The 13,116-nt window shown below is 33.9% G+C and overlaps 1 protein-coding gene across 11 annotated transcripts in view; it reads left to right on the top strand.

Moving 5' to 3' along the window:
* The window catches only part of LOC119077076 (calcium/calmodulin-dependent 3',5'-cyclic nucleotide phosphodiesterase 1-like), a 265,077-nt gene that overhangs the window by 214,165 nt on the left and 37,796 nt on the right, over positions 1-13,116 (top strand). For 9 of the 11 annotated variants that reach the window (XM_037184229.1, XM_037184232.1, XM_037184230.1 and 6 more), the window contains one exon: positions 9,719-9,859. In XM_037184229.1, the coding sequence (XP_037040124.1) occupies positions 9,719-9,859 (141 nt within the window). Of the gene's footprint in view, positions 1-2,641; positions 2,646-8,701; positions 8,710-9,328; positions 9,497-9,718; positions 9,860-13,116 lie in introns of those variants that run through there. The other 2 variants (XM_037184238.1, XM_037184235.1) reach the window with 2 other exon arrangements.

Genomic DNA, 13,116 nt, shown 5'->3' with positions numbered 1-13,116 from the left:
TCTTGTCTGATGAACGACATTCAGCTAGCAATTTAATATAAAATAAACAATGGCAAACCCGTATTTTCTCGTAACGCTGGAGATGCTACAAAAGCTAACGAATTTTTTTTTGTTCTATTTTAGTGTAACAGAGTGTAGCTCGATATTTTCACCGTCATTGTCTGTGCTGTGTGTACTGTACAATGAACGTCGATTAGATGTTAGAAATGTTGGAAAGGATATCTAATGCATGTGTACATTATAAGCGACTGATTAAAAGGTTTTGAGTAAATGACCAAGGACAAAAATAGATTGATGATGGCACATGACATCATAAGACTGTGAACACAATGTTATGGGTTTATGGGTCTTAAGCTGTTTTCCGTTATAAGGGAAGGTATTAAAATGTTTTGAAACATTGGTGCTTAGTTGTGTGCTATAAAGCACCACATTTTATGGTCAACTTTCTAAGCTTTTGCGACAGTTCAGTTCTCAAATAAAGACTTAAAGCCCAATTAGAAATAATCGGAGAATGCAACGGGATTACTTATTTAAAAAGCCAGACTGTCTGTTAACTGATACCGAAAACATTTACAACCAACGGTGCTTTGCGTATTGTTTTGTGGAATTTTTACAGAAGCAGTGGAATCTGAATTTGGTTCAGTTGTTTCTCAGCTGATCCACACAAACAATCAAAACTGTTTATACGTCTATATACGGTTTTGATTGTGTGTGGATCAGCTGAAAAACAACTGAACGAAATTCATGCTGAAATTTCGCTGCCCTCTGACTGTAATTAGATTCACTTATCAAAAACACGTGAAGTTTGTGCTCTGATACCCATTATTAATGAGTTCTTCAATGCAAAAGAACTGTGCGAATTGTTATGTAGTGCTTCTTGTTGAAACCTACTAGCTGTGAATTTTAAAATATTTGAGTTTTGAGTCAACTTTTTGCACAATAAAAAGGAAATATTTTACAAACTTTTCAATCTCTGTACTACGTGTAAACTTTTCGTTTCAATTACAATGGAAACAATTGAAATTGTTGTTGAACCGTTCATTCTTTGTGCAGAGACTCTGTGAAATTTTTATTCGCTTTTGTATATACTTTTCAGTTAAAAAAAAAAAAAACGTTTTCCTATTGTGATACGAAGATAGTGTTTTCAAAATGTATTTACTGAACCTATTGAATGGTGTTCGCTACCTTAAGATGTATTTATAGTAACATATACAAAAGTTACCCATCCACAAAATATATATTCTTAACTCAGAGTCTTTATCAATTCACCAAACGGAAGATATTATGTTGTTTCATTTAAAAAAAGGAGAAACGAGTAAAAAGTACACAAAATTCTGATTTTCCTTGAGATTGGTTGAACTATCTTTGTATCTTCGTGCCTCACGGATGGAAAATCTATTTTCTACGTTCGGATTTTCTTTTCTTGGAAAAGCGTTCTGTGTATTTTATTTCATTTTATTTGATGTAACACAACCGGGGGAGATGTTTGTGACTCAAAGAAATTGCCAGTTTTGCAGTTGAGTGGGAGAAAAAAGAAGATCTAAGGAAATCATATTTCGTTTTGTTGTTGTTATAGAAAACGCAAGAAACAACAAACCGTGGTTGGCTTACACTGTATAGTAAAATATAATATTTCAATGCACCTGTAAAAAATATCCTTTCAATAGAACTGCTTTGGAAAATGTTTTTGATATTACGCTTCCGGCTGCATTTTATATTGAAAATATCATTTTTGATTATATGTTTGTTTGGGAAATTTTGAGTTAATTGCAAAAAAATCGGTATGACGAGAAGAACACTCTTTGTCACTGCATGAAAATGTTCAGTCTGAATATGTTTGAAGCGAATAAATATTCGAATCTATATATGGGGTCACCTCCACCAAACCCGCAATATAAAGACCTCAGCATCGAGTAAAATCTAGTTCTTCAATAATAGTTATTTATGCTACTAGAACTGTAAAGGGAGAACATAAATTAGGTAGGATTATTTCACATCAATGTGTGAGCAAAGGGTCATTGAAAACGAAATTTCTATTCTTATGTTTGTTATGGCAAAATAAGCAGATATTATACGACGTATAACTCACGTAAGTCGATTAGACATAGCTCAAAGACAATAATTTGTAATATTTGTAAATTTCGTTTTCCATGACCCTAAATTTGCTAGTAGCCCGACCTCGATGCAAAATCTTTATCATATATAGTTCTTGCTGAGCATCATACATGGCATATTGGGTATCATTGGAAAGCTTAGACTTCAATCTAACTTAAACAAGGTATGTTGTGTTGAAATATTCCAACCGGCAAGGTATGGGAGTAGCCAAAGTTCACCGAGGGTAGCAAAAAGTGACTTTTCTGAAAATGTACCAAAAGAGACCACTTTCAAAAAAATTTTATTGCCATTCGAAAGAGCACATTAACTTTGTCTAGAAACGCTATTAAAGTGCTGGATCGGGAACTTCGTCGAGGAGGCATCACTCCTTGAAGAGGTGGAATTTTCGACTTTCAGCTTCTATTGCTCTGCGACGAAATGACCGAGAGCAATAATTTTTACATGGTTGTTCTTAGAATTTGTCCCCCTACCGATTCCAGTTTCAAACACTGGTCCAGCAACTTCCGCGGAGCCAGGCGACGATATTCCTAGTTCTCAGAAACGGCTCAGCGGTTGCGCTTGCAACATGTGCCGTTGGATAGTACACGCCTCCCCTAACTCAGCTATGAAAAGAACCGAGATGGAAGTCGACATGTTCATTTAAAGTTCGTTCAGCCCCACCGTGCAATGTTTACACTGTAAGCCTCAGAATTTGTCCCTCTATCAATTCCAATGTCAGTCTTAAGTCTTCAGTGTTTCAATAGCCCCGCACATACCAATTTTGCTTAACCTGAGACGAAAAGCTCAGGGGCGCAAATTGCAAGAACCGGACATCTGCACACAAACCAAAACAGGACTCCTTTTCACATTCACTAAATCACAAAGAAACTATCCTTCGGAACGACAAACAGAGCTATAGCTCTTCCCTTGCCCACACATCACGTAAAGTGACAAAAAAGAAGAAAGAAAAGCTGTTTCGACCTCGAGAACTAACGGCGGTCACTGGTCAGAGTGGACTGACCATCTTCAGTTGCTTCCGCTAGCCTCTTACACAAGACAGCAGCAAAACGTTCCATGAACAAGTGTAGGATAGTTTGCATTGAGAAATTGCCATCTGCTGATGGAAAATTTGGTTAAATAGCGGAAAGCTGCTAAGAAATCACCAAAAAAATGCAGCAAAGTAAACAAAAGAACTGAGCCTGAGCTTCAAAAGTAAAAAATAAAAAATAAAAATTCTCACGCACCGTACTCACGTGGCTGGCGCTAATGCTGGTTCTCAGAAACAGCTCAGGGGATTTTGCTAAAACTTGTTTACTTGAATAGCACTTCCCTCCCCCAGCTCACTTATGAAAAAAAACCCGTGATGTTGTTACCTTACACTTTTATTTAAAGTTCGTTCAGCCCCACCGTGAGTCATCTGTTGTCGACAAATATAGCCTGAATCGATCAGTTTTCGCTTGATCTGAATTGACAAGAGCCTGAAGGTGAAGGATATGTTCGGTTACCTGCTTTTATGTAGGTGCCTGAAACTTGCCTGCAATGTTTGAATAAAACAAGGATCAGGTAAAGTCTTATAAATGTGAGGTCAAATTGGTTCAGGAGCGAACTTTAATTCAAAATGTAATTCATTTAATAATTACAAATTTTATCAATGATCGCTTTTCATACAACTAATAATCATCAATGCTTGCTCAAAAGTCAATTAAATTTTTGATGAAATTAAATTTAAAAAAAACTGAAAACAAATGCGCTAAATCATTATTTCAGTCCCAACAGTGTTGGGCCAACACCCGCAAAAGAAGCAACTATTATTTTCTGCATAAAAAAAAATATAAATTTCAGCCCTGGAAATGGTAATTCCCAGTTATTACCCGTTCGATCCATTATCTACACAACTATCGATGAAATTGTTGACAATTATTTTAAAATAAAAACATATCTACAAACAACGACATGGAAATAAAAACGTATTCGCTCCAATAATTTAATACAAAAAACTATGTAGTGGCGTAGACCCATTATCGTTAACAAATTTCCCTCGGGTATTGAACCGCCATAGTAATAACTGCTTCATAGAAAAGTTGATGGAATATTTGCATCTATAAAAACTAATATCCCTCTATCCATTCAATTTCACAACAAATTCATTAAGATGAGCTTATACCAGGATGTACATTGTACATATCAACGTTATAGTTGATTAATTTAGCGCTCTGATGAAAAACATCAACATATTGATGAAAGTCCATCGAGACCATGGCTGAAAAGTGATTATGCAGGATAGCAGCTTACAATGCAGGTTGTTGCGGTGGTGATAAATAAGTTTTTTTCTACTGTTAATTGAATGACGAAAAAGCTTTCCAGCTATCGTTAAGCTACCTGTCTGCACTATTAGCGGATATATAAAACTTCAACATTGGCATCGTATATACATAAAGTGAGGTAAAATACTGGCATCACATGTACATACAAGCAATGCGTTTAATACCGTACCATTCAGTGATGTTTTTCATAGCAGGAAAATCAGCTTGAATTATAATTACTGTGTAATCATGATGTTGATGTGACGTGGTTTGATGTGGTAACATTTGGCGGTTTGCGGTTACTTTTGTTGCGAAACTAACAAATTTCTAATTAGGTTCAATGCACTACCCTGGAGAAAATGATTTGGAATTCAGGTTGTCCTGCTTTTCGTTTATTTCAGCTATTTTCCATTATTCCGCCGTTTCCTTTTATTGTTTGTTCTCATTTCTTTGTTGGAACGGACTGAAAGTAATTACCAGAACAATGGTACAATGGTAATTATGTGAAAAAAGCTTTTCAATTCAGTTTTTGGTTTTTTTTTCTAAATAGAATTTTCTTGAAAGCAGTTCAGCAATCTACAAAATCAACTTGTATTCGCGTTTAATGTGTCTTTGTTCATCGGTTTACGACTCCCGAACAATTAATGCAATGTTGGAGATGGTGTTGGCTGTGTTTATGACCTTCATATATTGTGCTTTTAATAGAAATAAGACTACTTATTACCACTGTTATTACATTGTGATAATTTATAGTTTATAGCTGAAACAATGAGCCATAAATTTAAGTTTCAAATCTAAATTGAAACTTTTCGACCATGACTGTAAACTTGATCACGTACTCATTTTGAAAATTGAATGTTCAGCCAAACAAGCTTTGTCTTCGTTCGTATTGTGTCTGGTGTACAGTCTATAATAAAAATTGAAAATCCTAAGCTATGTGAATCTTATATAGTCTTCTCGTGTTAATTAGAATCAGTGGAAAACAATTGTTTGTGCTTTCTATGGTAGTGCTGCTGAATTTGCAGAGTTTTTTTTTGTGCTTGGTATTTAGGAAATTATCAGAATTTTCTTCAAGTAATAATTGTTACCAGGTCCACTTATACATTGAAGTTCTCTCATTAAAACGCCAATCTAAAGTCCTTGCAAGGTAAACTTTCTCGTCCTTCTTGTGAATAGTACAGCAAATTTTATACAACATCCTTATCATAGATTATAAATTCAGCAAAATTTTAAGTCCGCATTATAGTGAGATATGTCTATTTATTGTCTGTACGCGTCGTTAAACTAAATTTATTTCTATTTTATGAATGTCATAATTCCCATTATTTATCATCATTATTCATAAAGCTCGCTAAATAACTCGTACTATTCAGCGATGGATAATGAAAACTAACTCACAAAAAAAATGTTTTATTAATGCATTTTGTTCGGATCAAATACAGTACCTATGGGCTTCACGAAAACCGGAACGAATCAAACCAACTTTTTGATTGTCATGAAAAATGCATAGAATTTTATTTATTCATTTTTATTTTTTCGTTGTCGATCCGGTGTTCCATGACATTTAGGGATATAAACACAATGGATTTCACGTTACACAAAATTCAATCTTTTGCATAAAACATTTCCGATTGCAAAACAACAAAGTTCAGATAGCAAACAATTGGAAATTGTTAGGTGATTCGTTAAGTTGATACGCCTTTGAGGAAAAATGGCATATGAAACAGCTTTTGAGGAAAAACCGATTTCATTTTTAATGTAAAGTCGGTTTCGTCAAACGTTTAGCACAGAGCACTCGAGAAAAATATGGATGATTTTTCAGCAGAATTTAAAATGCACTTTCTAGAAACGTGAACTTTTTCTCGCAGAAATGAATCAAGAACATAAACTCGATGGAGTGGACGTATTATTTGCATTGACCACATTCGATTTGATTTAGTTGATATTTAGGTTTGGTTTTTCAAAACTGAAGTGAAAAACTACGGGTTCAAGTTCTTTCAGATAGAAACTGACTCGGATTAAATCTGAAATTATCTCTTTAGATTTAAGTCTAACCTTACCCGGTCGTAGTCACAATCGGAAGTATTCTCTCACAGCGTAACAGAACGAAGAGTGATAATCGCAACAAGTGACGAAAAGTAGGACTTTCCGTTGCCTTTATTGCGAAAAACGTTGTATACAACTCGATGATATAGTAGTTCATACAACCGAGTGGTAAATGCTTTTTTAGGCATTAAATATGACAATACACATCGTGTGCCTAAAAAAGCATTTATCACCGAGTTGTATACAACGTTTTTCTCAAAAAAGGCAACGCAAATTTTACTTTTCGTCACTGAGTTGAGAAAAATGCTTTTTCACATCTAGTGCCTAAAAAAGCATTTATCACTCGGTTGTATAAATAACTATTTCCAAACTTCTGTTAAAATCCTTTTTTCGAATTGAATTCGCTAAAAAAACCTTTTAGCATAAGTTAGGAACAATGTTTTTCCTAAACGACGTGGGAAATTTATTAGGAACACAATGTCATAAATAGCGATAAAAGCTTCAGTCCTAGAAACTCAGTATTAAAATTTCCGGAATCTAAAAGCCACTTCCACAATTCTGGAACGCCAAATTTTGAAGAAGAAAAAAACGGAAAATCCATTGAACAATTTCATGTATTTTTCCGTTAATTTTTCCAAGGTTCCTTTGACCTTTAGGCTTATCCTTTATCGAAATAAATCCAAAAAAAAATGAAAGTAAACAGAAAACAGCTACTCTCAGTAATTGATTCAACTTCAGATAAATCCAACAAAATACATGCTCCGCACCACCCCCCAAATAAAGTTCTTTAAATCTATTGTAATGCAGCAAAATTCGCAATAATTCTTTATTGTTAACACACGACAGAAAGAAAGGACTTTGTTATTTTCAACACACCGAATAATAAAAAAGAAACATTTTCGTTAACAACTGGGAAAACATAAGAAATAAAGAAAACAAATGATACATTCGTATTACAGAAAAGTATCTGTATAATATTGAGATTTATAGTCTTACGTGATTTGAATAGGAGATTTCGTTTTCTTTTAAATCAACGAACTTATCGATTACTGATATTTCAATTTGAGCGTGAAAATTATTTCTTAACGACCAAAGTTTCTTTTACGGATTACTCGCACACAAAAAAGCTGACTTTCAGATCTCGTGAATCTAATTTTACCGAAATGTTGTTGCATTTATGTTATGTGGCAGTTAACATCAAAACGTTTACTGTTTTTGCCTTTTTTTCCTTTTCAGCACATAAAATATTCATGCTTTCGTTTATCACGGAAAGCTATGCGAATAATCAGCCGATAATCTATTATTCATGATATGCTAACCCTCTCTGTCGGTCTGTCCATAATATTCTGATAAAAAAACACCAGAATAGTGCCATCGCAAATCAACATCACATGATTTTATTAGCCAGTTTTTTGGGGGTGATCTCTTCGTATTTTTGCATTATCGTAGATGAAGGAGAAAAAAACTGTAAATTGAATAAATATTCGGAAGCGAATATTTAGTTGAAGTAAGCGAGTTATACGATCGGTTCGACGATATAGAAGATATAAAATCAACGATATTCCATGGACACTGTCTGTAAGAGTATTTTCCTACCGTTAACTCATAAATAAATGATGAATTTACGTTGAATATTCTGTGTCACAGTAGTACCTGTTTGATGATAGTGTTTTAAAAGTAAGAAGGATTTACCTTTTTAGAAACGTCAATAAATGTATCCCGATATAATAGTTAAAACTGCTACTTATGTTGATTAAGGTCGAATATTATTTGAGATACAAAATCTGTTACTTCATTGATTTTAACATTTGTGTTAGTTAAGATGTAAGACCACCTCCAGTCATCATTTCTCGTAGGAAAATTGCCTACATTTTTTTTATTTCAATCTTTATGCCCCCAAACAACAAGAATCGAAGGTTTGTTGATTTTTTTCATTTGGAAGTATTTTTTAAATCGATTCAATCAATAATGCTGGGACAAGCTGCCAAACAAGCAAAACTGTTTATAGTAATGGCGTCAAATCATATCAACTTGGGGATTTTGAAATTGATTTTCAAAGGAATTTTATTTTGATATGTTTCTTTTAATGTCTTTAACTAACACTCGGGATGGCTTAGTGATTACGTGCTAGACTTCCACCAAAATGATCCGAGTTCGATTACCGTGTCAGACAATTCCACATGGAATTTTTCTAGCGATTACACCGCATTGGTGAGGTCGTAAATTTCACTCTCTCTTCATCATATGGGTAGTTGCAGTGTGATTGGTGGCTGTGACGATGTGTATTTACGTTCATATGGCTAGCCTACATATAGGCTAGATATCAATTAGTACCTAAATTTCCTCAGCGATCATTTGCATACTTTGAGGTGCGGCTCGGAATTCACGTTAAACCGGCGGTTCTAAAAATTACAGAAACAATAGCTCTTTCCAATGCAAATGTTCAAACACGACAGAGTAAAGTTAACTAGGCAGGAGCGCTGATTTGACTACTGACCTGAATAATCTAATAGCCCTATTTTTTGCCAATAAATTTTTTTCAATTTATGTCAGCGTTCATTTGAGTTCATTTTCATACAGTGTATTAGGTCCCTTATTTGACGTCTCGAAAATGAACCGCTCCTGCCTGGTTTATTTTATTCTGCCATCGTCGTTCAAATCGAAAATTTTCATTGATGGGAAACTTCGATAAGATTGAGTGTATGTGGATGGTTGTTAGCTCGTGCCGATTAGAGTTTCGTTTCTTTCCATTAAACAAAACTCGTACACAAATAATATATTGACTAACTAACATTAATCTCAGTTAGCAACTTACTATCGCTGCATGTTTATTTTCATCGTGGTCGATACCCCGTCTGTCACACAATAAACATTTAAATTCCAAGCAAATCGTTCTCGTTACAGTCACACTTTCCACAAATTTATTCATTTCAACCTTTTAATTGCCACAACCTAAATATACATTATTCAATTAATATAGTGAAGCTTTCCAAGTTGAACGCTTTATGTATACATTTCGCTCGACGAGATGTTCCATCAAGCAAATGAGAAACGTTAGTAAAATAATAAACATTCTCATGTTAACGATTTAATTATCCTCACTTGCTTGTGTATAATGTCATGACTTGCACGAAATACCACACTATTATTTGTATTATAACACCCCTTTCCGCATCAACACAAAGAGTGTAGATGAATGGCGGTATTGATATTGAACCGTTAAACATTAAACATGTAATTGCCGTTATTAATTGCAACTTTTCTTTTATTTACAGTTGCTAGTTCGCCAGAAAATAAGAAGAGTAAAGACGATACGGTACTTGTTTCGCATCGACCAGATCTCCATCGTTCCAAGTCAAATAGCCCAACTGAAAGTAATTCAGGAAGTTCGTCACCAATCAACGGACAACTTTCGAGTAAGTTATTCTTTTATTGCAAAATCATTAAAAAGAATCCCAGATCGAAAATAAAAACTTCCATTACCCAATAATACACAACAGACAGACGCCATAGAAATTTAACTTTGATATAAAAACAATAGAGTTGAAACGAAGGAAGAAATTGAAAAATCTTTGAGTTTTTGCTGACACTAAACGTAAGAAATCACTTAATCTTCTTAAAATACCTAAGGGGAAGAAATTAATTTAAAACTTTTTTTCGGGGAAATTTCATTTGAATAAAAAAAAAACTTGACATAAAACACAAGGTAAATTTGAAGAATGTAACAACTAGACAAAAGAAATTTTTAAGTCGACTTATGTACTTTATATGATGGGCCGTACCTTATTTTTCGCATTTATGGTATATTAATAAATATATAGTTCTTGATACGACTACGCATCGAAAGTATTTATATATTCAAGCAAAGACATTCGGAAAGTGACCTTTTTTATCCCAGATTTTGGAAAAAAAAGGAAAAATAAAGACGAAATTGATACAGTTGAAGAATATGTAATTCTTTAAAAACCTCCGCAAAATGTTTTCAGCAATTTATTCCGGCTTTTCTGTTTAAATTTCTGATACAGAACGGTTCATACATCGGCCCAACAACAGCCTACATTATACTGCGACTCACATTTGACTAATTTTTTCATTTTGGTTTGTCTTTTTATGACGATGATTATGCTACACAGTAGTCAGGTCAGGTACTTTAACCGTTGAGTTTGTTTTTCTTCAAGACTATTTGTTATTGAATCTGTTCTTATAATACAAGTAATCAGTTTAAACATATCTTTAGGAATGGATAGGCAAAACCCATTTTTAACAGCATCTTTCGATCGGAACCTTGATTGCTTGATTGATATTTTATGGAATAATTTCCTTCCACCATATCATCCGAGAGAAGTTTGTTGAAAACGAGTTGAAAAAACTCACAGGACCTCTGTTTTCGAAGCCCAAATTTGGCAATTTTTTGTTAGAATGAAAAAGTCAATGTTTTCAACAAACTTCTCTGCAATGGATTCTCTATGAGATTACCTGTTCAGACATACCTCACACGACGTATTATGTCATGATTTGTCGATTTTATTTGCAAATAAAGTTGAAATTTTTTGTCGAAAAGTCTTAGTCGGGAACGCTGACAGAGTTACTCTGCTCGAGTGAAGGCGAAGGTCAACAACGTTCTTATGGTATTTCATATCTATTAACTACAGTTAGCAGTAATGCCTTCTGTTACCAAATGCCCAAGATATCAGTCAACAATGTGTGCAATTTCATACTACTACCCCGAAAATCAAAATCAGCCTAGAGGCAAGGGAAAGATTAATTTTTGAATTTTTTTTTTTTTACTGTTTCGGATACCTTGGTCAATTATAAGTACAGCCTGGGGCCAGGCCTTTTAAAATAAAAAAAAATGAAAATACGACCCACCCTACTATAGCACATCCAATAAAATCGTTTTACTCGTGAATGCCTACCATATTTTGGAAAATTCAAAATCTACTTCTTCATTTGTTAACATATAATCAAGCAGCTAAAAATAATCATTCAGTATTAAATTCCTGCAGTAGATGAACCAATTTTACACAAAATATTGGTGTACCCAAAATTATTAACTTGCACATCTCTTCAAATTTGAGTAATACGCCTCAATACGTACAATATCTTCGATAATCATTGACCCATTTATAATCCAATAAAGCTCATTCAGTACACCACTTACATTGGGTGGTGCGGTGTGTATATAGAGATATTGTTCAAATATCTCTAAAATCTGATTATAGAACCAATAAAATTGAGATATTTAGTTGCGTGTATTTATGTAATCGCATTATGGGTGTGTATATATGTGTTATAAGTAATGAATGGGAACGATAAGACGATCTATTGCGTTTAAGCCGAAATTTGTTCTGATTGCTTCGAGACCGCCCGCATATCGAAGGTAAAATCAATTTCTCTATAAATTTTCCTCAATGGTTAATTTTCACTGAAATTCACTGTACTAAAGAACATCAAATAAAAGTTAGACAAGCTGATATCTCCGCAAAGATCTTTTCAATTTTAATTTACTTTTACTTTTACTTTTAGCACAAAATTCAGTTATACTTTCAATGTAGGCGAGATTTCTTTTCTATTATACAGATCCCCCACCGCATCATATAAGATGATCTATATGGCGAGAGTCATTCTTGTAAAACATGTTATTGTCGTCCATTTAATAGCTGTTTGGTTTCAAAATCAATAAAAATATTTTTTATCTAAAAAGTTCTGTCACCAAAATGAAACAGATAACTAATTTTGCACTGGGGGATAAAGGTCTATTGTAATCAAAATAGCCTAAAAATAATATTGGCCGGACAAGGAAATTGTTAGATAAACAATTTGAAAAAAAAAGAAAAGAAAAAATTATGTGAGCTACAGGCTCCATAGAACGAGAATGATGTGTAAGTAAGTATATACGAAACGAAAGAAACGTATGGCTATATGCGAAGCGTCTATAATATACACATGTGGATCACTGTACAGAATCCTAGGATACGCGGTAAAGTGATGGAAATTGTGATACATATGTCTCGTGGGTATTACGTTTCGGGAAAAAGGGTAGATCTTGGGTTTTGAAGTATATCGACATTTTGGGAAGTTTAAAATTTATTATTGAAGTTATTGCTTGTGTGATATTTCACATTTTTCTATGAAAATGAATACAACTATCGTACCATTTATGTTCACATGATTTACGTCATTGAATATGAAAAATAAAATACTTTTATTGTCAGTCCATTTTGTAGGCATCGACAATGCAATGAATTTCTACTTTGAAATGGTTACAAGCAAGATATATGATACTTTTCGAATGGTGTTCTGGAATGCAATCAGAAACGTAAGCCTACCGTATCACAGAAAGTCATACTAACTGACCGTTTCTCCGCGAAAGTTCATTCAAAATAATAGTACAAATGGCTGATTACCCATACAGATCTTGATTTTGAAGTTTAGCTATAGATTAAGATTGGATCACCTAGTATGTATTAGGGGTGTGCGATGGGTATGGGACCGAGACTGGCGTAGTCCACAAAATATTGTTTTCATCCCTAGATGTCAAATATCGATTTTAAAAATTTTAAAATAATGATTTACAACTTGCGTAAAATCAAAGAAGCTAAATTTTTGAGTTTTCGGTTGCCCACATATTTTGACCTCTACCAAAAACTTACTTTTACATTTTTGTTATCTT

Source organism: Bradysia coprophila, unplaced genomic scaffold, assembly GCF_014529535.1.
Source record: "Bradysia coprophila strain Holo2 unplaced genomic scaffold, BU_Bcop_v1 contig_232, whole genome shotgun sequence".
Lineage (NCBI taxonomy): Eukaryota > Metazoa > Arthropoda > Insecta > Diptera > Sciaridae > Bradysia > Bradysia coprophila.
Note: the sequence above shows the minus strand (reverse complement) of the source record. Positions and strands in the feature narration are given on the sequence as shown.